Source organism: Tupaia chinensis, unplaced genomic scaffold (genome assembly GCF_000334495.1).
Source record: "Tupaia chinensis unplaced genomic scaffold, TupChi_1.0 Scaffold000478_3, whole genome shotgun sequence".
NCBI lineage: Eukaryota > Metazoa > Chordata > Mammalia > Scandentia > Tupaiidae > Tupaia > Tupaia belangeri.
The window spans coordinates 669,759-696,640 of NW_006159990.1; the positions used below are offsets into that span (position 1 = coordinate 669,759).

At 35.2% G+C, this 26,882-nt stretch overlaps 2 protein-coding genes across 2 annotated transcripts in view; one reads left to right on the forward strand and one right to left on the reverse strand.

The window, feature by feature from the left end:
- The window catches only part of MMS22L (MMS22 like, DNA repair protein), a gene marked incomplete at its 5' end in the record, with an annotated part of 162,514 nt that extends 145,241 nt beyond the window's left edge, over positions 1-17,273 (forward strand). The window contains 4 exons of the mRNA XM_014590732.2: positions 1,520-1,683; positions 13,487-13,583; positions 15,336-15,503; positions 16,987-17,273. Coding sequence (XP_014446218.1) covers positions 1,520-1,683; positions 13,487-13,583; positions 15,336-15,503; positions 16,987-17,068 — 511 coding nt within the window. The remainder of the gene's footprint in view (positions 1-1,519; positions 1,684-13,486; positions 13,584-15,335; positions 15,504-16,986) is intronic.
- Positions 17,274-23,997: 6,724 nt separating this feature from the next.
- KLHL32 (kelch like family member 32) overlaps positions 23,998-26,882 on the reverse strand; it is a 244,098-nt gene continuing 241,213 nt past the window's right edge. The window contains exon 11 of the mRNA XM_006156098.2: positions 23,998-26,669. Coding sequence (XP_006156160.1) covers positions 26,508-26,669 — 162 coding nt within the window. The 3' untranslated portion in view covers positions 23,998-26,507. The remainder of the gene's footprint in view (positions 26,670-26,882) is intronic.

Consider the following 26,882-nt stretch of genomic DNA (forward strand, 5'->3'; position numbering starts at 1 on the left):
AGAGACCATATGTTACCAAACTTCATGTTCTTGTTCTTAAACTTACTTGGGCCCAACAAACCATAAGTGTCCATTAAGTGTTTGTTCTAGGAATTAGCAAGTCAACAGTGAACAAAACAGACAAAACCCCTGCCCTCAAAAAATGTATGAATCTTCTAATAGTATTTGCTGGAAGTCACTGTAGAGAGTAGAAATGATTACTTCCTCCCCTTAAGGAGATTTTAATCATTAATGATTTCTGTGTCTCATTATGGTAAATAATTACTACTTTGCAAATATTTATGGACATATAGTTTAGATTAGCTGTACTTGACAAGTTTTCATATTTTCTAGACTTTTTTTGAGAGGTTTTTTTCGCTATAGGGCACGTGCGCTCGCCGGACAGAGAGAGACAGAAAGCGAGAAATCACCCCCCAGGGAGTATGGTCATGCCGCATTCCCTTCTCCTCCATTCTCCTCTCGGGATCTTGGGCACGCACACACACGGGCCCGGTGTGAGTTCTAAGCCACGGTCGACTACGTGGGAGTCCAGTGACATGGCCATTACTCTAACTGCTGGTTCCCGATATTTTCTAGACTTTTGAAGAAACTGAACAATTTACTTTTCATTAATTCACTTAACAAATGTGTATCGAACATCAATTATGAACCAAGACCTGTTCTAAAAGCTGGGGCCACAAAGATGAGTCAGATAAATTATTATTCTTACAATCTCTACTGAGTTCTAATGCTAAAATGTGTCTTGCCTTGAGAGTTAACATTAAATTCTAAATTACTTACCTGATTCTCTTACTTACTTTAGGAAGGAACGAGGTAACACTGGAGTAGAAAGCTAAATCCTAGGACAGTCCTCTTATTTACTTGGAAAAATAAGACCTTCCCAAATTCCTAAGTAAATAAATGTGAGGAGAGATTTCTCTATATAAATTTGACATTAGGAAGAAAATGTTGCAATATTGAGGAGCTGATAGAAGAGATCAGACTTAGACTAGAATGGAGAAAAAAAATAACAAATTTTCATTTAGATTTTGGTTCATTTTAAAACCAAGTTGCTTTACATTTAATTTGCCTTTGTATTATGTTTTGACCCTTCTTGTATTGTGTTTGTATTTTGCTTTGGCCCTTAGAACACACCAAATGAATGTGCAGTCATTGCTTCTAAAATCTTAACATTTGAAGAGATGCAGCATGGTTAAATATGCATACATTAAACACACACACACACACATTTGGGCCAGCAGATAGCTTCGTGGTTGAGGTGCTGGACTTCCATATGGCCGACCTTGTTTTGAGTCCCACACCTAGCAACTTGGTTTCTCACTCCCCACCCCCTCACTGTCTCTTTCTAGTCAAATTCAAAAATATTAAGTAAAGTTAAGAAAATAATTCTTTTTTTAAAAAAATAACAATTGGTTCATTTGGATGGTGAATTTGGCCGGTAGTTTTAAAGTATATGACATTTGGTTCTGCTCTATTGAAGCTTTAATCAGAAGAAAAATAAGAATTTTTTTCTTTGCAGGAAATCATACTTTGAGTATAAAGGGTTATCACCCCCTCCTCGCTTAGCATCTGTTCTGGCCTTCATCCTCCAGCTCTGCAAGGAAGCTAATGTAGACACTTGTGAGGTGGAACTACTACTCCCTGGCATCTTAAAATGTTTGGTTTTGGTCAATGAACCCCTAGGTTAGTTCTTTTATAAGCTTGTTTTTGTTTTTGTTGTCTGTTTATGAGAAACTACTCATTTCCATCAGTTAAATAAATTGTTATAGGAACCAGCAGATGATGTAATGGTTAGATCTCTGGACTTCTACATAGTCAACTGTGGAACCACAATCCTGAACTTGGTGGTTTAAAACATGCTAGACATGTGTACGTGAGTACCCAAAATCTCAAAAGGAAAATGGAAGAGGTGGAATTGCAGTGTGGCCATCCCTATGGGAGATGATTTCTTGCTTTCTGTTTCTCTGTTTCTCCCTGTCTCTTTAGCGAGCATACATGCCCTATAGCAAAAATCTCTCTTTAAAAAAAAAAAAAAAAAAGTAGACTGTTATAAAATATCTGTGGTTATTTTATACCTGTTGGTATATGTCATAGCCAAAGAATAAACTCCAGCGAGTTGCTGAAGGTTGGATATGATGAAATGGTTAAAAATGTACATGTTTCAATCTATTTTAGTTTTCTGGTTTTTTCTCCCTCTTAAGGCAAATCATTTATTTAAGAGCTAGTTCCTTCAATTAGACTTGTTAACCTCTCAAAAAACTATTTGTCCAATCTGACTCCAGAATTAAATGCAGCCTATTAAATATCAAGTGATAAGAGGTCAACATACTTTTCTTCTATTCAGGTTTCTGCTAGAATATCTAAGCTATTTGGGGGGCAAGCCTGTAAGAATCCTTTGATTCTACATTTTAAATTATTTCATTTTGTTTTCCATCTAATCAGCCTTTCTTCCAGTGATCAGTTTAAAATATCATTTATTGAATTCCTACTGTGAATAACATGCTTTAATAAGCATATTGGCAGTATGCAGAATAGTAGCCATGGTTCTATCCTGAAGGAGTTTTTAATGTAAATAGGATGATAGTGTATGTGTTTATCATTTTAATGTGATTGTTCAAGGCAGGGTTTCTCAAATGTTTCTACTAAGTACTTTTAACTGCTGAGATAAGTGAATATAGTGCATACCCTGAAGAATGTGAGGTCAGTACCCAAAGTGGTAATGGAAACCTCACACACTTCTTTGAAATGTGCTGTTTCATCTCAAAAACTTATGCATATTTTTATTAATCCACATTTATTTATGCATTTCAGTGTTCCTTTCTGTTCTCAATTCTGGTTTTATAAAAAACACATTATACATTTCGATTGAATACCCTTACCTGATAACATCCTTTTCACTGAAGAACATCTAAAGGTGGACCACATACTTTTTAGAAATGTTGCCCACATTGAAAATTTACACGTATTTTAAATTGTACCATTAAAAAAAAAAAAAAAGATTTCAACAGAGCAGACCATTTTAGCCAGCATATTGTTTTGGTGATAGTATTTTATCATGAAGGAGACCGAGGTTTAGAAGGTAAATTTTACTAGTTGCATCTAGTTATTTAATGCATCACATACTCAGTGTCGATGGACTATCTGCATTGATGTCTTTGAAAGCTGAAAGGGCAAGACAAGTTGAATATTACTTACTTGAAATAGGTGAGACCCGAAGTGTTTCCGATTTTGGATTTGGGAGAGAAAGGAGATTTTAGAATATTGGTGTATATGTAATGAGTTACCTTGAGGATGACACCCAAATCTAAACACAATTTTCACTTATGTTTTACATGTTCATAGCCTGAAGGTAATTTTATACAATACTTTTCTATTATAATGTTTTGATTGTGGCTTGTCATATGAGGCCAGGTGTGGAATTTTCCACTTGTGCTATGTCAGTGCTCACAACATTTAAGATTTTGGAGCATTTTGTATTTTCAGATTACGGTTGCTCAATCTGTATTAAACACAGATTTGCATGGTTGACTCAGAAAAAAATTTTTTAGTCTGTTTGTGTTCTCGGTGCTTAAAAGGATAATTTGTGAAATCATTGAGAGTCAGTTACTGAATAACTCAGCAATTCCACTTCTAGATATGTCCAAGAATATTGAAAACATATGTCCACTCAAAAACTTGTCATTTGAGTTTCATTTCTGGCATGAGAACATAAGGAGCTCTGCAGACTTGTGCTACAGCAAAACTGGTAAAAATCACTTATTTAAAGGATAAGATTTAAATTCTCTGGAAATGAGTATTACACCAAGTGGAGAAACATTTATTCAATAATATCTATTAAAACAGTAAGAATAGCAAAACTCTATGGTTTTTGAACCAGGACCACTCACTTCTTCTCCCTTCTCAGATCACCAAGGTGGCAACACTACTCTTGGCAGATAAATCTAAAAACATGTCTCACACTGTCCCTTCCCCAGCTCCCAAGAGGAGAACTGTCACTCCAGAAGAGAGAGGATGTCAGTATTTCTCATCTTGACTCAGCTTCCTGATGCCAAGGTTATATTGTAGGAGAGTGTGACCTAGAGGTAGGGGCTCCATTCTTCTATTCAGTCACAACTTTGAGATGAGGGCACTCTACATTATGTGTAATACCACAGAGACTACTGGTACTGACTTTCATGGGGCATTTCATGCCAGGAGAAGCTAGCCAAGAGGACCTAAGGGCATTACCCCTTGATGCTTTCACAGGCACTCAGTTCCTAAAGTGACAGTGTCACACAGAAAGTTATGGGAACCATTGTTCCCAGCCCTAGGACCAATGCATACCTCTGAGATCTTGCCCAGACAGGGGCAAGGAAGAAGCAGGCTGCAGACAGAAGAGCCTGAATCTCTCCCAGTGGAACTGCTGATAGATTCCATGGAAATATAGGCTAATCTGTTGGACATTTAGGTTATGGGTGAGAATCAGAGCAAAAAGACAGCTGGAAAAAGAGCAAGCCCTTGGATCAGAACAAATCAGAATTCAAAAGACAATGAAAACCAGTAAAGGTCATTATGTAATTATTACAAGACAGTATAAATGCATATTTCTTCACTTTTATTCTCTTAACTGGTTTTAAAAAGCAACTGTGTAAAACAGTGGGTATATATTGACATTGATTCCAATGGTAACTCAAATGCCCAGGAACAAATGAGGAAAACCAGAAGTGATAAATAATGTGAATATATCCCCTCATACAGCAAAAGCTAAGATATATACTTGCCTACCTTCCTTCTGTTAGCTTTTTTGAAGGGCCTGAGGCTATAGAAGGTAAAATTTTAAGTGTATTGTTGGCTTTTGATCATTTGTAGATGTGATATGGGTAGTGATAAGACAAAAAAAGGGGGAAAGCGGAATAGACCTGTATCAGATTTATGTTTTTATATTTCACTAGAATTAAATTAGTAAAAATTTGAAGTTTGGATAAGTTAAGAAATATATGGTTAACTAAAGAAACCACTAAGGAAATAATCTAAAAACAATGAGGACTCATTAAAATAATTTAAAGCTACATTAAAAATTACTGCATGTCATACAAAAAGAAAGCAGTAAAGGATATTAAAAGAACGAAAATGGAGAAGACATCTGCATTTGAGCTGTGACCACTCTGTTTCAGGCCCCAGGACTACTGAAGATTTTCTCCTTAGACTTCGCCCTCCAGACCCCAATATAGAATAGGTAGGGCATCTTCTGTATTCTTCTGTCTCTTTAATCTTTTTTTTTTTTTTAACTAATATTTTTTTCTGTTTAATGCAAAGCACTTCTTGGCCTTTGGTTTCTCCTTTCTCTTGTTAATTCTCACCTTTCCCACTAATTCTCACCTTTCCCTGCTCCCATTCAGGAGAGGCAAAGTGCAGGCCCTCTGAGAAGACATCTCCATTTGCACTGTGACCAATCTGTTTCATGTGGTGCCCTTGCACAATGAATGATTTTTTCTTTGTTTTTTTTTTATTTTTAAAAAATTATTTTTCATTAGTTATATTTTTCTTTCTTTCTTTCCCTTTTCCTTTTCTCCTTTTATCACATTGCTGCTCAGCCTCCACACACTTGAGTATCTAAACAGGTCTAGTTACATAGTAGTCAAACATCTCAATACTGTGGGTCAGAATAATCTTCAATTTCCAGTGAACCTGCTACATAAATGGAGAAAACAACTGCAGAGAGATTGCAGATACCCTCTTTCTGCATGCACACTTCTGAACACTCAGATTGAATTTCAGGAAATTAGGAAGAAACGTAAATTCCATCAGATTAACAGAAACCACCACAGAGGCACAAGAAATGTGAGAAACCAAGAAAATATCTCTCCCCCAATGGAAAGAAATAACTCCTCATCCTCTGCACACAGTACAATGGAAATCATGGAAATGTCTGATATAGAATTTAGAATATTTATAGTGACAAAGCTAACAGAGATTCAAGAGAAAAGAAATAACTCCAGAAGATGCAGAAAAGAGACAGTGAGTTTCAGGAGGTAAGGAGTTCCCCATCTGAAAGAGGAAATACTCACCATAAAAAAAAATCAAATGGAACTCTTAGAGATGAAAGCTGTAATACAGGAAATCAAAACCTCCGTTGAAAGTATCGAAGACAGATTTGCTCATGCAGAAGATCGAATCTCAGGTGTAGAAAAAGAATCTCTGGCCTAGAAAAATGCACCACAAAGACTTAGAAAACAACCCCCCAAAATCAGAATAATATACAAGTAATATTAGATACCATTACACATCCAAACATCTGTATAATCAGTATCCCAGAAGGTGATAAGAATAAGAATTTGGTAATCTATTCCATGAAGTCCAGGAAGAAAATTTTACAAACCTAGAGAGGCATTCAAATATGCAGACCCTTGAGGCCAGCAAGTGGCATGGTGGTTAAAGGTGCTGGACTCCCACATGGCTGACCACGGTTCAAGTCTCGAAACTGATGGCTTGCTTTCTCACTTTCTCTCTCTCTGATCAAACTGGAAAAAAATAATGATAATAATAAATAAAAGTTAAATAAAATACTTCTTAAAAAAAGCTATTAAAAAAAAAAAAACAAATATGCAGACCCAAGAAATACAAAGGAACCCAAACAGAATTAACCCAAGAAGATTTTCTACAAGGCACATCATAGCCAGATTGACAAAAACCACAAATAAAGATACTAAAATTGGCAAGAGAGAAATGTCAGGTTACTTACAAGAGATAGCCCATCAGGCTGACAGCAGACCATGAGAAACAATGCAAGCAAGGAGAGAATGGAAAAATATATTGAAAATGTTAAGTGAAAAATGCTTTCAACCAAGAATACTATACCTAACAAGATTATTATTCATATGGGAAGAAAAGACAAGAACATTCTCAGGTAAACAAAACCTGAAAGAATTTACCAACACCAGACCAGCTCTCCAAAAAGTTCTGAGTGGAGTGCTGTCTAGGAAAACTAAATACAGACACACAGAAATAAGAGTCAAACAAACAAACAAAAAAAACAACCAAGAAAATGGCTAACCAACTGCTAGGGACAAGTTCAGAGTTGATTGTTAACTTCTATTCTAGAATTAAAATGGAAAGATCAGACCATAACAGAAGAGAGATAAATTGCATGAGACTGATCTGGTGAAACTGAGGTTTATGACTTTTGATTTAAGCATAACTGATTTTCTTCTATGCTTAGTTTTCCAGATTTAAGAATTTTTGTCCTCTTGAGCTGTTGATAGGTTCATTTACCCACCATTTGAACAGAATCCTAATCTTTTCTCTGGCTTAAAGTCTTAGCCAAATTTCTCCTAACATTTTTTTATTTATTAGAGCTAAAACTAGTGTTACTGAGATTAAAAAAACATTAAGAGACATTAAGAAAACAAAGTAAAATGATTGTGATACATCAAACAATAATATTATCTATAATAACATCAAGTAAGAAAGGATTGAACAGTCTAATCAAGAGGAAGAGATGATCAGGATTTTAAAATGTCTAAGTATATGGTATCTACCTAAAGCATTTTAAATTCAAAGAATATAAAAATAAGGTAAAGTGATGGGGCCAGCATGTTACCTGGTGGCTGTATCCCACAAAGCTAACTACACAGTTTGAATTCTGGACCTCGAAGCTTAAAAAAACATGTAGGGTACGTGTATGCACAAGTTCACAAATTCCAAGAGGAGAGAGAGATGGAGAAGAGGAATTGGACTGAAACCATTCTCTGTCTCTCTCTCTGAGTCTCTGGTGAGTACACATGTCCTCTGACAAAATTTAAAATAAAGGGGGAGAGAGGATGGGAAAAGATACATCAAGAAACATAGTAATCACAGACGGTGACTATGCTAATCTTCAGTTCCATATGAACTAATTCATAATGAATTGCAAGGGACCCAGAATAGGCAAATCAATCTCAAAAAAGTAAAACAGTTGGGAGGATCACACTCCTAATTTCAAAACCCAGTAGAGAGCAACAGTAATCAATCAAGACAGTGTGGTACTGGCATAAGGGTAGACATATATATCAATAGAGTAGAATTGAAAGTTCAGAAATAAACCCATGTGTTTATGGCCAGCTGGTTTTTCTGACAGGGTGCTAAGATGATTTAATGGAGGAGAAAATGGTCTTTCGAACAAATAATGCTTGGTCAAATGGTTAGCCACATGCAACAGAATGACATTGTACCCTTACTTCACACCATATTTTTAAAAAAAGAACTCAAAATGTATCATAGATCTAAATCTCAAAGATAAAGCTCTTTAAAGAAAGCTCAGGGCTATAATCTATGACCTTTGATTTGACAGTGGATTTTTTTAGGTATGCTACCAAGTGCATCAACCCCTGAAGAAAACAGGAGATAATTTTTACTTGATCAGAATTAAAAGCTTTTATATTTCTGGGGCCAGCAGGTGGCATGGTGGTTAAGGGTGTTGGACTCCGACATGACCGGCTGCGGATCGAGTCCTAGACTGGCAACTTGCTTTTTCTCTCTAGCTCTTTCGCTCTGTCCCTCTCTGGTCAAATAAAAATAAGAAAAAAAGTTAAAATAAAATAATTCTTTAAGGAAAAAGATTTTATAGCTTATAGAACATTATCAAGAACATAAAAAAATCAACAGAACGGGGGAAAATTTGCAAATCTGTCTTATAAGGAACTTGTATATAGAATATATTAACGTTTAAACTAAATAATAAACAGACAGATATCTGAGTTAAACAAAAGGGCAGTGGATCTTAGTTGACATTTTCCCAAAGATTAACAAATGTCTAATAAGCATCTGAAAAGGTTCTCAACATCTTTAGTCCTTAGGGAAATGCAAATCAAAACTGTAGCGAGATACCACTTCATACCTACTAGGTTAGCTGTAATGAGAAAGAAAATAGCAAAGCTTGAGGAGGATGTAAAGAAATCTGAACCCTCATTTGCTGCCTCTGTGGGAAATATGAATGGTGTAGTAGTAGTTCCTCATCTGGTTAAACATAAGACTTATTGTATGGCCCAACAGCTCCTAGATATATGAAAATGAAAACTTTAAGTCCATACAGAAACTTTAGTATTTTTAGTGATATACTTCATTATAGCCCAAAGGTAGGATGTCCATCAACTGATGGATGGATTAATTATATATAAAGAGAGAAGAGAGAGACAGAGAGAGAGAGAGATTTGGGTTGTTGGAAAAGTCACAATGCATTTTTGCTTAGAAAAATACATCATGCTGAGATGGCTACTGAACTTGAGCTGTGAAATATTGTTTTCATTGACTAAAAATGAAGATTTTCTTTTGAGATTCCTCCCTCCAGATTCATTTCTAGTGAACTTCACTCACTGAATGTCTAGACTGGTCTAGAACAGTATCTAAACATCTGATTACTATTAGGGTCAGAATAGTCCTCAATTCCCACTGAATCTGGTGCACAAAGAGTGAAAAAAGGAATGGAAGAGAGATTGTAGATCGCCTCCTCCAGCATGCTTCAAATTGCTCGGGTTAGGAAGAAACATAAAATCCATCAGATGACTGGAAATCACTGCAGAGTCACAGGAAATATGAGAAAGCAAGAAGATACCTCTCCTCCAAGGGAAAAGAATAACTCCTCTTCATCCTCAGACTACAATGAAACTCATGGAAATGTCAGATACAGAATTTGGAATATTCATAGTGACAAATCTAACATAGATGGAAAGGAAGAGAGACAATGAACTGCAGAAGAGGCAGGAGAAAGGAATTGACCAGTTCCAGGAGGTAAGGAAATTCTTGTTAGATTTGAAAGAGGAAATACATACCATAAAAAAATCAAATGGAACTGTTAGAGATGAAGGCTATAATACAAGAAGTCAAAGCCTCCCTTGGAAGTATTAAAAAGCAGACTAGATCATACAGAAAATCGAATCTCAGATGTAAAAGCTAGGATCACTGGCCTATAAAAATCCACCACAAACACTGAGAAAATTGCCCCCCCCTCCCATGAGAATAATATACAAGATATACTAGATACCATCAACCGTCCAAACATCCAGATAATTGGTATCTCAGAAGGTGAAGAGGCTCATAAGGGCATTGATAATCTATTCCATAAAGTCCTGCAAGAAAACTTTCCAAACCTAGAGAGGCATTTGAAGATCCATTCCCAAGAATTACAAAGGACCCCAAATAGAATCAACTCAAGAAGATCTTCTCCAAGACACATTATAGCCCAGTTGACCAAAACCACAGACAAAGACAAAATACTAAGATTGACAAGAGAAAATCTACAAGTTACTTACAAAGGATGTCCTATCAGGCTAACAAGCAGACCTCTCATCTGAAACAATGCAAGCGAGGAAAGAATGGGAAAACATATTCAAAGTATTAAGGGAAAAGCAATTTCATCCAAGAATACTGTACCCGGCAAGACTATTCCTCATATGGAAAGAAAAGACAAGAATGTTCTCACGTAAACAAAACCTGAAAGAATTTACCAACACCAGACCAACTCTCTAAGAAGTTCTCAAGGGAGTGCTATACCAGGAAAATTAAATAGAAACACAGAGAAATGAGTTCAGAAACTAAGAAAATGGCCAGCTTAATTGTAGTCTGGAGTTAAATATTATATCCCAGAATTTAATCGGGAAGATCGGACCACAACAGAAGATAGATTAAGTACATGAAACTGAACTGGTGAAGTAGAATCTTATGACTTTTGACCAAAACATTGCTGATTTTCTTCTAGGCTTTGTTTTCCGGTTTTAAGGATTTTTGTCTTATCTTGAGCTGCCCATAGTTTCATGTACCTACTATTTGAACATAATCCTAACCTGTTTCCTGGCTTTAAGTTTGATGCAAAGCTCTTTTAGCATTTCTTTTATTTGGATGTATTAAAACTAAAACTGCTTTTCTTGAAATTAAAAAATATGTTAAAAAATATCTTTTTAATGACCATAGTAAGCTATATGACATCAGCTAGGTGCTACCTTATAGTATATTTATTCTACTCAGAGTTTCACACCTAAAGTCAGACATGTATTCACAGATATGTATATATCAGCTGAACTTGCAATTTTTTTTTCTTTTGGAGAGGTTTTTGCTATAGGGCGCGTGCACTCGCCAGACAGACAGAGACAGAGAGACAGAAAGCGAAAAATCACCCCCCAGGGGGGATAGCAACGCCGCAATCCCTTCTCCTCTATTCTCCTCTCCAGATCTTGGGCACGCACGCACATGACCTGGCGTGAGTTTTAAGCCACCGGGTCCAGGACACGAACCGCGGTCGACTACGTGGGAGTCCAGCGACATAGCCATTACGCTAACTGCTGGTCCCAGCTGAACTTGCTATTTAAAGTATTAGATTATTTAAGAAATTTTGTGAATCAATAAAATGTGGAGGGAAAAATGAATGGAAAGCAACTGTAACACTAGATAGTGTGGGAAGAGGATGGGAAATGGCAGAGGGTGAAAAAAGGGGAAAATATATAGATATACACACACATAATATGTATATAAAACTAGAAATGGAAAATTATCTACAATAACATGTACGATTAAGTCACTATGCAGTATATTCTGGATGGGAAGTCACATTTTGTATGCTGTGACAATGCTCAGTGAATGAATGTAAATTAAGCTTTTTTAAAAAAGAAAGAATACATTATGACTTTTACTACAGCCCAATATATATTCATACAATTATTATTTGGTCATGATAAAGGACTGAGGTACTGATACATGGTATATAACATGGATGAACTTTAAAACAGTATGCTAAGTAAAAGAAAGCAGTCACAGAAAAGCAAATTGTACGATTACATTCATATAAGATTTCTAGAATAGGCAAATCCAGAGAGACAGAAAGTAGATTAGTTGTTTCAAGGGAGTGGGGGAGAAAGAAAATAGAGAATGACTGCTAATAAATTGGTGTAAGATTTTCTGAAAGGATGACAAAAGTGTTCTCAAATTAGATATGGTGATAGCGTCACACCGCTAACTATATTAAATAAAGTTATACTTTAAAGGCTTAGTTTTAATTATACATGAATTATCTCAATGACACTATTACCCTAAAAAAATGAACATTGATACTCTTTGAGCACTATTTCTTCATGTTGATACTTTTTCCATAGAAGAACTTATTCTGTTTTTCAAAAAGAATTATGTGTATTGGTTCTAGGTTTGTATATGAAAGATTATAAAAGTTGTCCAATAAACACAAGTATTCTTGCTGAGGAAATTTTTTTTTTCTACCTTGGCCCCCTTTAATGTCTTGTTCACTGGCCTCATGAAATGGAAAATATTACTATTTCATATTAATTAATTCATGTTTATATCATATGTTTTGTAGTCTTGCTATAATGGATTAATTTCTGAAAATCCTATTCATGGAGAAAGCACTTTTATCCTGACTACTTAGATTCAGTTTGCCAAAAAAAAACACAATAAAAACTTAGCAGCATTCAAAACATTGGGTTCTCTACATTCTTGATATTTTTGCATTTGTGTGTAAGTGCACAATTTTAAAGGATTTGATTAAATATTTAAAGAATACAAATGTTCTTTTTTACACTTTGCTGTCTTTTGAAAGATAGCATCACAAGTAGTTTTTATGTGTGTTAATTAGGCTAATTTTAAGTGAAGATAAATTGTTGATGGTGTCTAGTTTTCTACTGATATATTTATAAAGGGATGGGAAGAATATGTTTATAAATTTTTGAAAAAACTATCTGCCTATAAAACAGTTGACCTTTTAAAGGCTTCCTTTTGTTAGTATGTAACAGTGTACAAAATAAGGATAATGTAGTGTTTTAGAATATGGGCCTCTTTCCAAGAGAAAAACTTACTTTTATATATACAGTGGTCTTCAGAAAGTTTGTGGAATATGCATATTACCAAAAAAACCTGCCTGGATTTCAAAATTATTTCACACCAAAATAAACTCATATTTTAATTTTATTTTTCCAGGAACTTTTTGACCCTCTGTTTCATTTCTTTCAATTTTTTCTTTTATATATATATTTTTTTTTTTGAGAGGTTTTTTCGCTATAGGGAGCATACGCTCGCCAGACAGAGAGAGACGTAGAGACAGAAAGCGAGAAATCACCCCCCGGGGGGGATGGTCATGCTGCAATCCCTTCTCCATTCTCCTCTTGAGATCTTGGGCACGCACACACACACGCCCGGCGTGAGTTTTAAGCCACTGGGTCCGGGACGCGAACCGCGGTCGACTACGTGGGAGTCCAGCGACATAGCCATTACGCTAACTGCTGGTTCCTTCATTTCTTTCAATTTTAAGACAAAAAAAAATGGACCTGTAAATATTTTGTATCTTCTTAAAATGGCAGCTAAGTATGCTTTAGAACAAAAACCCAAAACTAATAACATTCCATTTTGAAAAATAGCAAAGAAAGCATTTATGTACTTTAAGAAAACAACATATTCTAAATTGAGAGTGTTAAAAACGAGAATCCAGATGGTCAATTCAGACAGTGTGTAATGCTATAATTTTTCTTTCTAGTTAAAAGGCTGGCCACAGAGAACCTGCAATACATGGTAAAAGCCTGCCAAGTGGGGTCAGAAGGAGAACCTGCCGCCCAGCTGACTTCTGTGTTTAGGTAACTGGAAAATATGCCAACTGGCAACAAGACTCTTGCCAGCCACTTGACAGCCAACATGTTTTTTAAATAACTAATTATCCAAAACATAATGTGTTACTACTTGTTTATAGTATTTCGATTATTATATTTTTGGCAGTAGTTTTGTTACATTGTGTTATTTTATTGAAAAATAGAAGTGCGGCTGAAAAAGATAAGTGAGCTGACTTAAAATTACTATGAAATTAGTAGGAGAGAACCTCTCCTGTATTTGAGAGGAAACAGTGGGAACTGTGTCATGCTGACAGGTGCACAGGCCCCCAGAGCTTGCTGAATGTGGTACTGAGGAGCTAGTGAAGAAGTACATGTCAGTCGTTTCTGATCTGCTCTAGGTACTACGGCTCCAGAAAGCTCCATTATGTTTAATTTGGGAAGCATGGGCTTTATAGGAGTAAATCTATTGATTCACAAGAATAACAATGCAGCTTGAAAGATGTTTTCTTCTTCCTGCCTTGCCCCATTTACAGATTCATACTTTCTAATAGGGCAGTATTTTTTAGTTTTGTTTGTTTGTTTTTTTAGGTTTTTGCTATAGGGCACATGTACTCACAGGAGAGTAACGGAGAAGAAAGTGAGAGAGAGTGAATGAGAAATCACCCCCCATGGGGAATAGCAATGCTTCAATCCCTTCTCCTGAATTTTGGGCAAGCACACACATGTGCCCAGTGTGATTCGTAAGCCGCCAGGTCCAGGAGTTGATCTAATGTCAGCCATATAAAGTCCAATGCCTTACCACCATGCCACCTGCTGCCTCCTTTTTCACTATTTTCGTGGTTTCTGGCAGTTCACCTTTATTATATATATATATATCTTTACCTTAAAACTGCCGTGATAATGGTAATAATTTAGGTTCATTTTGTTCATTTTATGTTGGAACTTTAGTTCCTTCGTTTTTTTCTCTCTTAACATAATTGGCCCTTGTCAATGTTTATAGTTTATCTAAATTGTAATCACTTGAAAAATGATTTGTGAAAATTGTGAAACCGTAGGAGGAGAGAAAAGGATTTTATATGTTCAAAGATTTAGTATTTGTTTTCTACAACTTAACAATATTAGGTTAGGTGGCTTTTATTTTGTGAATTGATGGGGGAGTGGAGATCTTAGAGTTAAAATATGTCATTTTGGCACCAGCAGATAGTGTAATGGTTACATCACTGGACTGCCACATAGTTGACTGTGGTTCGAGTCCTAGACCAGGCGGCTTGAACTCAAACTGGGTGTGTGTACGTGCATACCCAAAATCCCAAGAGGAGAAAGGAGAAGAAAGTCTTTCTGGGTCAGATGTTTCTTATTTGATTAAGGAACATAAAAATATTGTTTACCTAGAGATAGAAAGGTTTCATAATGAAGCAGCAAATCTGACTTTTCCTACCTTTTAGTGTCTTCATACCCTTCTCACCCAGATTTTGATGTGAAGAATATAGCAAAAAAAGCCCCTGGGATTGGATCCCCCCCTGCCTCATTTTCCCTTCTAGGATTCTAGTTCTTCCCTCTTGTCCCCAGTGCCATCACTCTGGTCATGACACTGAAATAAGCCATTTCTGATCTTTATCTTTTTAAGTGTCATAAGCAGTCTTCATATCACACCTGGACTTTTACCGTAATCTTAAATGAAATGACCTTTCTTATGTTTGGTTACAGCTGATTGCCTTGTAGATACCAGCCCCAAGAATTGCCCCAGAAGTAATCCAAAGTAACCTCTTTTACTTTTAGGCAGTTTATCCAGGATTATAGTATGAGATATGATAATCAAGTTTACAGCATTTTAGAAACAGTAGCAACACTGAACCAGCAAGTTGTCATCCACTTGATTTCTACTCTCACTCAATCTCTGAAGGATTCAGAACGGAAATGGGGCCTTGGCAGAAATATTGCACAAAGGTATGTTCAATAATTTACATTCTTTTGAGCAATGGTATGTAACACTTTATTTTATAGCAGTGACTTTTTTTCCTATTCTCCCAAAAGTTGGAATGTTCTTTTGAGCCGAAAAACATTTTATGACTGTAATCATTACCAGTAAAGTATGATTAGAAATTAGCACAGATTGTCAACAAATTTAGCAGAATCGACATACCCATTTCGCATGTTGTGACCACCTTAGAAAATTGTATATTTCACACTTAGCTTAATGGCTATGTCGCTGGACTCCCATGTAGTTGACCACAGTTCGAGTCCTGGACCCGGTGGCTTAAACTCATGCTGGGTGCGTGTGCTTGTGTGCCCAAAATCCTGAGAGGAGAATGGAGGAAAAGGGATTGCGGCATGGCCATCCCCCCTGGGGGATTTCTCGCTTTCTGTTTCTCTGTCTCTCTCTGTCTTTCTGGCGAGTGCATGTGCCCTATAGCAAAAACCTCTCTTAAAAAAAAAAGAAAGTTTATGACTATACAAAGTCATAGTTGAGATTTTACTTGGTAACAAGACTATATTGACTATAGCTTTAGCTAACTAATTGAATCTTCCTTTTCAATACAATAAATGAAAACAAAAGAAGGAAATAAACCAGAGATCACATGGGTATAGCTTTTCTGTGCAAGAGTGAAAAGTCTCCTTTCTTCTACTGACAGAAGCTTGGCCAGCCTCTTACAGTTTTCTAGAAAGAGAACATTGCAATACTTCAAAAAATGTAACTTTGAAGAAATGGTATTTGTCATGTCACAAAACAAGCTCATGTAGAGACCTCTCTTAACATCTGGCTTCTCTGAGTAATCTTCAAGTGTGAATGAAAGAACTAGAGAGGCTTTGTGTGAGCCGCTCTAATGTAGTGTGTTGTTGGTATAAATGTTCTGCTAGCTTCTACCTTTTGTGGCCAGGTATGCCCATGAGAAGGTGGATTTTAAATATTCTGAGTAACAGAAATACTGAGATGAATGAAATGCTACTGGGCACAAGAAATCTTTTAAGAAAACATCCCAAATATAGAAGTACTAGAGAATCTAATAGGAAAAACCAATTTATTTTTTCAAACTTTATTATTTCTAAATATGATAAAAAAGAAAATGGAGTGTATGGCAAAATTGTTACACAGGTCTATTGTGTGGCTATAGAATTTTTGTTTTATGCTTAGGTTTGTGACATAAGTTCCCAGTGTAATCATACCTTTGTTGTCCTCAAGTAATATCTTATGAACATATTTCATTACTTCTGAGCATTGTTATTTTTATTGTTATTGTTATATGTCATATTTCATTACTTCTGAGCATTGTTATTTTATATGGTTAATGAACTTCTACATGCCAATTTTAGTCCACATTATGTATTGCGGTGAGCTTATTACATAGAGGGCATGTTTAATTTGTAAATACTTGAATAAAAAATAATGTTAAAGGTAACAAATATATTTTCTCTCTTCTTTCTCAAACAGGGAAGCCTATAGCAAACTTTTATCTCATCTAGGACCAGTGGGACAAGATGAAATGCAAAGACTGGAAAATGATAATACTTAATATATTTTTGTGATCCTTCTTCTGTACTGTTAATCACTATCCAAAGCCACATTGTCCTATTCTAACTTCTACTTTTAATTAATTGTATAATATTCTGTTAAAAATTATTTCTGGAATTTTTTTTCCTTATATACCTGTGAGTATAAAGTACATAAATAAGAAAATAAAAGTTAATTAGTAATCCTGTAATAGGATCCTTGGAACTTTGCAAAACTGCATTCTGTTTTTAAGAGTTTTTAATTAGCTAAACTAAATTGAAAACTTTTTCTGAGGATCTTTTCTAGGTAAGAGTATTGAAACAGGTTTGTACTGATTCATCCATGAACTTTTTTTTTTCTTTCTAATTCACCAGTGGAAGCATGCACTCAATGGAAAGAGACAGAGAGAAAACAAGAAAGCACCACCCCCTGTGGAGAATGGTTACGCCACAATCCATTCTCTCATTTCTCAGAGCCAGCCCCGCATCCTTTCAATTTTTTAAAAGCCGCCATGTCCAGAACTTGAACTTCATAGTCGTCTCGGTGGGATCCAGCTGCCTTGAGCACAAAGCTATGGGCTGGCCTTATCCATGAACTTTTTACTGTAATGTGACTTCCTGACTTGCAACTGATGTTTTGTTATTTTTAACTTTTTATAGTCATGTTTTAGTATGATACTTTTTCAAATTACCTGGCTGCCTTATTCTGGTATTTTTAGGGTGCAGGGGGGATGGCTGGGAGATGGGGCTGTATGTTTGTTTTCCTTTTCTATACTATATGTGTTAATAAATATTAATAAAACCCTTAAAACAAACACTTAATGATAGAAATGAAATTGAATCTGGCTAAATGATTATACACATAATAATCTGAAAAGTTTAAACTTATGTCAGCGTTGTTTCTGCTTGGGTTCCAAGAATTGCCAGATTTTTTTTCTCTACTTATCCTTTCAAGGTTGTCATTAAAAGATATAAAAGGAGGAAGAAATACAAGAACATTAAAAAATATAATAAATAAAATTATTTTGTGGGCCAGTGAGTGGCACAGTGGTAATGTTATACTCCATAATGCTAGTGTGTGAGCCGCTCTAATGTAGTGTGTTGTTGGTATAAATGTTCTGCTAGCTTCTACCTTTTGTGGCCAGGTATGCCCATGAGAAGGTGGATTTTAAATATTCTGAGTAACAGAAATACTGAGATGAATGAAATGCTACTGGGCACAAGAAATCTTTTAAGAAAACATCCCAAATATAGAAGTACTAGAGAATCTAATAGGAAAAACCAATTTATTTTTTCAAACTTTATTATTTCTAAATATGATAAAAAAGAAAATGGAGTGTATGGCAAAATTGTTACACAGGTCTATTGTGTGGCTATAGAATTTTTGTTTTATGCTTAGGTTTGTGACATAAGTTCCCAGTGTAATCATACCTTTGTTGTCCTCAAGTAATATCTTATGAACATATTTCATTACTTCTGAGCATTGTTATTTTATATGGTTAATGAACTTCTACATGCCAATTTTAGTCCACATTATGTATTGCGGTGAGCTTATTACATAGAGGGCATGTTTAATTTGTAAATACTTGAATAAAAAATAATGTTAAAGGTAACAAATATATTTTCTCTCTTCTTTCTCAAACAGGGAAGCCTATAGCAAACTTTTATCTCATCTAGGACCAGTGGGACAAGATGAAATGCAAAGACTGGAAAATGATAATACTTAATATATTTTTGTGATCCTTCTTCTGTACTGTTAATCACTATCCAAAGCCACATTGTCCTATTCTAACTTCTACTTTTAATTAATTGTATAATATTCTGTTAAAAATTATTTCTGGAATTTTTTTTCCTTATATACCTGTGAGTATAAAGTACATAAATAAGAAAATAAAAGTTAATTAGTAATCCTGTAATAGGATCCTTGGAACTTTGCAAAACTGCATTCTGTTTTTAAGAGTTTTTAATTAGCTAAACTAAATTGAAAACTTTTTCTGAGGATCTTTTCTAGGTAAGAGTATTGAAACAGGTTTGTACTGATTCATCCATGAACTTTTTTTTTTCTTTCTAATTCACCAGTGGAAGCATGCACTCAATGGAAAGAGACAGAGAGAAAACAAGAAAGCACCACCCCCTGTGGAGAATGGTTACGCCACAATCCATTCTCTCATTTCTCACTCCTTTTGGGATTTTGGATAAGCAGACCCGCATGCCTTGCATGTTTTTCAAGCCGCCATGTCCAGAACTTGAACTTCATAGTCGTCTCTGTGGGATCCAGCTGCCTTGAGCACAAAGCTATGGGCTGGCCTTATCCATGAACTTTTTACTGTAATGTGACTTCCTGACTTGCAACTGATGTTTTGTTATTTTTAACTTTTTATAGTCATGTTTTAGTATGATACTTTTTCAAATTACCTGGCTGCCTTATTCTGGTATTTTTAGGGTGCAGGGGGGATGGCTGGGAGATGGGGCTGTATGTTTGTTTTCCTTTTCTATACTATATGTGTTAATAAATATTAATAAAACCCTTAAAACAAACACTTAATGATAGAAATGAAATTGAATCTGGCTAAATGATTATACACATAATAATCTGAAAAGTTTAAACTTATGTCAGCGTTGTTTCTGCTTGGGTTCCAAGAATTGCCAGATTTTTTTTCTCTACTTATCCTTTCAAGGTTGTCATTAAAAGATATAAAAGGAGGAAGAAATACAAGAACATTAAAAAATATAATAAATAAAATTATTTTGTGGGCCAGTGAGTGGCACAGTGGTAATGTTATACTCCATAATGCTAGGCCCACATGGGGAGCTTCCAGGTTCCCATCCCAAGGCATTCATGCATATGCTGGATGCATGCAGGTCCACAGTCCAGGCTGGCTGAGGCTGGAGGTGGGTCGTGGCATGAAGACCATTGGGGGTGCTGTCTTTGTCTATTTCTCCCTCTCATAGCAAAAATAAACTTAAAAATAATACTCACAAGTACTAATAATATTCTGTAAAGTCTTAAGATTACTAATAACAAGAGGTCTGGAAAGTCAGTTGTCTCCTTGTTCTTCAGTCAGATTCTCTTTTCTCCAGTCTAATCCCTTTTCTGGACATAAAAATGATCTATTTCCTCTAAAATCAAGTCATTACTTCAGCAAACAGAATAAATAAAAATGCCTTTAAGGCTGTTTAATAAACTTCATAGTATTGAGTTTCTTTTCACTATAATAGTAGTTTGTTAAACCAGTTATGAATTGCTTTGTAAGTTTCTGCAATTAAAGGCATTTTATCTATTTGAGGTGATACCATTAATGAAGTTATTTATCTTTTTATCTTCTAAGGAATATTAATTAAGATACCTTTGAGAACTGTGATTCTTAAGAGAATTAATTTTCAAGGTATAAAGCTGCTACTGAATCATGCATAAGGGCATACATCTGTAGATGGTAAGAATATACGATCAATAGGACCAGCAGATGGCATAATGGTTAAGTCCCTGGACTCTCACATAGTCAACTGTGGTTTGAGTCCCAGACCTGCGGTTTAAAACTCATGCCAGGTGCGTGTTTGTGCGCCCAAAATCCAGAGAGGAGAATGGAGGAGAAGGGATTGCAGTTTGGCCATCCCCCAGAAGCTGATTTCTTGCCGTTTCTTTGTCTCTGTGACTGTGTCTGTCTCTGTCTCTCCGGTGAGCGTACACACTCTATAGCACACACACCCTATTTAAAAAAAAATGTAAAAACAGAAAGTCTGTAACAATATGTGTGTTTATGTATATTAATAATTTCAAAGAGACTGTTACCTTAATTAAAAAATGAAATTTATAGCCTCAGTCTCTTTTCTTTAAAATCTTTATTGATCCTTCACTTATTACTACAATATAATCTTATCTTTTTTCATTCCAGACTCTGGGTATCTTATTTCCAGTCTCCTTAATATCCATTATCCCCCAAATACCATGTAATTTCTTAAACGACTTCTCCCACCACCGTAGTGTAAGTCATTCTTTTTTGAGCAAAGCTGAGTCAATTCTTCTTTCTTTTTTTGGCTCCTTTGAAATGGTTTTCCTTTACCATCCCATCTCTTCCTCAATGATACTGCTCCTTCCTACACTGATTGTTTCTTGAGAGCACCTTCACAGCCTTCTTTCCTGACCCCGATGGTAAATTCAGACCCTGCACCTCCTCTGTCTCAGCATTCTTTTTATAGTGAACTGGTAACTCTAGCTCATGATTTTGTCTCTCAGATCAGCTTTTAGTGCTAATTTCTCTCTCAACCTCTCTAGTTAGATCCTCCTGAAATCTCAAAGCAACATGTCAGGCTGCTCTTGTCACCTTCTGTTCCAAACCGCTGCTGTTCTCATTCTACCCAGAGAAAATACACTGTTTTCCCAAGTTGCCTTGAAACTTCAGAGAATCTTAGATCCTTCATTCTTCCCCATTCTGCATTCTTCCCCATTCTTCTAGGTGATCACCAGTACAGGCTCTTAAGCTGTTCTTTTTATGTTTGTATTTTTGGGGGGTTTTTTTGTTTTTTGTTTTTTTTCCTTACATCTAAACTTTTTACTGATGGGCAGTAGGCTCTCCTTACCCCCTTATCTCTGGTCTCCTTTTCTATAGTTTATCCCATACACAGTTCAGAAATTAGGGTTTCTAGAATATTTTTCTGCTGAAGGACCTTTGATAAGTTGCCATTCTCCTTTAGTTTGGAGAGTTTTGCCATTTAACTGTACCTTTTATTGTCATACTTACCTCTTTCCAAACAAGAGACTCCCTTAGCTGCTTTCTCTGAGTGCCACATTCATTCTATACTCAGCCTCATTCAGTTTGCGAACTTGGAATGCCACTCTTTGCATAGAAACTTAGGACACTTAAATGGGAAGAAAAGTAAAATGTTCATTTTGGATATGTGAATATGCTAGTCAAATTAGATCTGTAAAATACCAACTGGAGTATAAAAGATGAATGAAGGACAACAGAGTGATGAAAGGGCTTTATTAGACACTTGGATTTTGTTATAATTTAATCTTCAATTTAATATTAGAAGGTTTCCATGGAGGAGGTAAACAAAGGATTGTCTCTGTGCAAAAATCATTCAGTATTGAGTTCGTTTCAGTTTAAAACTTCTATACATTTACCTATTTCTATTGTTTTCTTCCTCAGTATATCTGACGTTTTGTACCTTGGAATTTATTTAAGGGAGTAATTTGTGAATCTTAGGCTATCTGTGACTTTACATTACCCATTATTATCTTCTTTCATGCTTATCACAAGTTTTAAAAACTACTCTGTTCTTTAAGAATTATACGGATCCGTTGCACTGTACTTTTGCAGAAGATTATATGTTGTATAAAATTTGACAAGCTTCTGCAGTTTGGAAAAGCCTTTAGGAAGTCTGCCTTCCCAAAATACGACATGTTATCATAGCCTTATATTTTAAAAATATCAGATATTATGAAAACCTCACCAAAAGTTGTATTACCTGCGTTAAACCACTGGTGAGTGCCTTATTGCTTCATCCCCACATGACAGAAAGCAGAAGACAAGCTAAGACAAATATGTCCTCATATGGCTGAAGAGCAAAAGAAGTTGAACTCCTCTGCAAGCCATTTTATTAATGGCATTATCCATTTGTGAAGAGCCCTCATGACCTAAGTATCTCTTCAAGGGTCACATCTTCCAATGCTGTTGAATTGGGGAGTAAGTTTCCAACACATGAATTTTGGAGAAGACACATTCAACCACAGCAGATACAGATTATCAACATGACTTAGCACTTTTTTTTTTTTTGGAGAGGTTTTTGCTATAGGACGTGTGCGCTCAACAGAGAGACAGAAAGCTAGAAATCACCCCCCGGGGGGATGGCCATGCTACAATCCCTTCTCCATTTTCCTCTCGGGATCTTGAGCATGCAGCACACGCGCCCGGTGTGAGTTTAAGCCACCGGGTCCGGGACGCAAACTGCAGTCGACTACATGGGAGTCCAGTGACATAGCCATTATGCTAACTGCTGGTCCCGATAGATTTTTTTTTTTTAACATAAGCCTTAAGTTTTCCAAAAGCTGACCTCCTGTCTACTCCTTTTAGGGTTAAAAGTATTGCCTTGTCAGGTGAAAGTATAATATGCTAATATAAATAATATGCTTTATTTGGTTAAAACAGTTGGTTTGGGAAAGCAGCAAAGTAGCATATTCTTTCGCATTTTTAATAAGATGTGAAATTTATATTTTGACTCTATGATAGGGTTACCAAAATTAGTACCAAATAATTGGAATTGACCCAATTTCTAATTAAACTTTTGGTATGCTTATGTTTATCCTACTTATTGTACTTGTGAATTGTGCTTTTAGACAGAAACAGGATGTTCTTACTTTTTGTACTTGTTTTTAAGTTATTTGTGCATATAACGAAGGTTAAAGATATATAGGAAGAGATGTATATAACTTGGATTGTGCCTGTGATTGAATATTCATCTTCCTTTTCATAATGGATTCACTGTTTGAATACCAAAATAAAAGTAAGCTGTGTTACTAGAAAGAATAATTTCTGTCTTATTCCTGTTGCTTTTTTTCCCAAAACAATGGAAAGTTAGATTTTCAGCTCTTACTATGGCTTAAAGTGATACATGCTATGTGTGATTGAGGTATGTGGAAAGTACGATGGAAAAAGTATGAAAAGTACCTTCATCATAGCCTAATTAATGTTTCATTATTAAGGATATAAGGAATTTTATTGTATCTTTTATACATAAAACTTTAGAGATTACTGTCTTTGCTGGCTTTTCCTCCCACAGCAAGAATGCTCTGCTAAGATCAATGTGGTACTGCTATCTGTCTTCTTTTTTAAAAAGAATGATTTATTTATCATATTTTTTTTTAACTTGCTATAGGGCATATGCATTCATGAGACAGAAAGAGAGTGAGAAAGTGAGCCACCAGGTCCAGGTGACTACAGTCATGGGGGAGTTCAGCACCTCAACCACCACAGCGCCTGCTGCTGGACTCTTTTCTGACTTTTTAAAGAAAATCTTGGAGTGATTAGTAAATGAATGTTGTATGGTCTTAATACAGAAAAATCTCATTAGTATAATAATTTTTAAACAAATATGATATGGTCTTTTATTTTGAGTAAAAGTATAAGGTTAATTGATAGTTCACTTAAATAGAAAGTATGTATTTGAATAATGACTGGAATTTGGCTTATATGATCAAATATAGTTTTACTGAATTTTTCTTTATTACTGGCAATGTTGAGGAAAAAAATCTAATTGAAGGTGATTTGGAGTTTTTTTTTTTTTTTTTTTTCTTTTTAGGAAAGAAACATTGTGTTTTGATTTTACTCTTTGGCTATAGCTGTAAATGCTATGTCCAAACTATGCAACACTTTTTAAAATGCAGAGTTCAGTTCTGTAATATTAGTGAATAATACATTATAAAGATTACTAAGGAGGGGCTTGATAATATGCACTGATTTGCTTTGTATGAACAGTTAGAAATTTATACAGAAATAATCAGGAGTAGTCTCAGGCTGCTCTTCCATTATCAGGCAGGCAAATTTATTTTTAGACTATTTCCCTTTCAATCATTGGATGTAGGGTCTAGGAATAAAATAGATTTTAATGGTTTTATAAAGTAAAACTGCTAGAGGGAAAAATCACGTGCCAAGTAGAAAACTTAGTATAGCTGAAATATTTCTTTCTAGAGTCCATTTTCCTGACATGGTAAGATGTTTTTAAAATGTAGCTTAGATGGCTTATACGTTTTAAAGAAGCTGTTGTCATCATTCTAAATATCAGTATCAGTTACCACTGTTCAGAACTGTCCAAATAGTCTTAAGGTTTTGTTGTCTAAACTAAATTCACGTTCTTTTAAAAATTTACCTTTTTTTCCATACCCCTACTCTCTCTTTCTACCGTTTAAATAGCCAGAAGTCATAAGATTTTTAAAATAATCTTTTAGGTATAAAGCTAGTGAATTCTGTATTCAAGATAAAAGATCTTTTATTCACTTTTGATTATTAAAAATGGTTACATGAATAAAATGATAATTTCCTATAAGAAAAGGATTGCTGAATGATTAAACTGCCAAGAGAAAAAAAGTCAGAATCAAGTCTTCCTTTTAATAAATTTGACCTACGTCCTAGTGAGATGATGACAAAAGGAAAAATCTCACCTTATACTTGTTGAATTTATGTTGCAATGTGATTATTAAGTTGTTTTTTTTTTATTGTAGACAAAGCAAAGCCAAAAACCTAGCCTAAAAAAAGAATCCTTATGCATTATTAAAAGTGTAATAAAATATGTATTGATGGTGGCGAAGAATCCCACAAGTGCTTAAGATTGACATAACCTTTAACAAAATGGAAAAACTTTTATTAGAACTGCCAATTCTAGGTTCAAATTTATGTCAAAGCTCTTTATGGTACCATAATTAGTACAACTAGTTTTTTTTTTTAGCTTTAAAATGTCATTTTTAACTAAGTGATTTTTTAAATGAAGTGTTTAAAAGGGTTATTTGGTACAAGGATCTGTACAAATTTAGATCTCTTTGGTTTTGCTAACTTTTCATTTTTCTAATTAGTGTTTCTTTCACATGTTTTTCAGAATCATTTATTCTATAGCATGTTTTCCAAGTTCTATCTAGTAGTTTTTAAACTTCAAATATAATTTCCCTGTGCAGTTACAGGGTTCTAAAGACAGTAAAATACTTTGTAATGTGATTAACACTTTCTCCTTAACTAAAGTGCTCCAGAATGGTTGCCTAATCCTCACAACATTTTTTTGAATTAATATGGAAATCAGTAATTATCTCTAATTTTCTCCCTTAAACTGTGGGAAAACTGAAGCACTATATAAAGTTAAGGTTCTGACCCAAGGTCACAGTAACCAAGGCAAAAAAACCTGGGTATCCCAACTGCTATTTCAGTGTACTTCCATTATTCGTATCACCTTGAATAAAATATGGCATTTAAAAATTTATGATGTCATAATGCTGAGTCTCTACTGAGCAGGGCTGCATAATGTTAAATTTTACAAAGAAAAATTACAAGCTTGGGTTTGAGTAGTAAAAGGATTAAGTATGGAATTTTTTTTTTAGATCATTGATGCCATTGTGTGAAATAAATTGCCTAGTACTTAGAATGTCATGTTTTCCTAGACAGCACTGATTAGAAAAAGTACAAAGACTGCTGTAAAGAGCCATAGAACAGTAATGTACGTTTGGTTGACACTAAACTACACCACAATAAAAGTCATACATATTGTATTGTATGTTGACATACACTGAGAAGGGTGACAAGAGTTTTTAATAATGTATTTTAGAAAATTGTTCATTTTTTGCTAATATTTATCTGACTAAAAGACCTATAAAACAAGACAAGGAAGCATTGAGCACTAAGTCTTTTCATGCCCAGGATCCAAAAGTCAGGCGTTTTGTTTTTCCTCCAGTTCACGATGGTTATCAACAGAGCACGCTTTTCAGATCGTGCCAATCCTATGATGAGGCACTTGAAGAGTTTGAAGGTTAGGACACGTGAAATAAGGAGCTGGAAGGAAGCATGCTGCTATTCCGTTGGAAGCAAAGGGGAGTGTTGGCCCGTAGAATACTTCTTCTTTGCCTTCTTTACTTACATCCAGCACCTGTGACAGAAGAAGGGAAGAGGCCTGTATGTCAAAGTTGATTGCTCAAAACAAGGAGGTGTCCACACAAAAGTAAGGCTTGGATATAAATTCAGTTATGCTACCATCATTGTTCCTTAGACATTATTTTTCTTTCTACAGTGACATAAGAAATACTAATTGCTGGACTATATGTGTGTGTGTGTGTATATATATATATATATATGTATATAT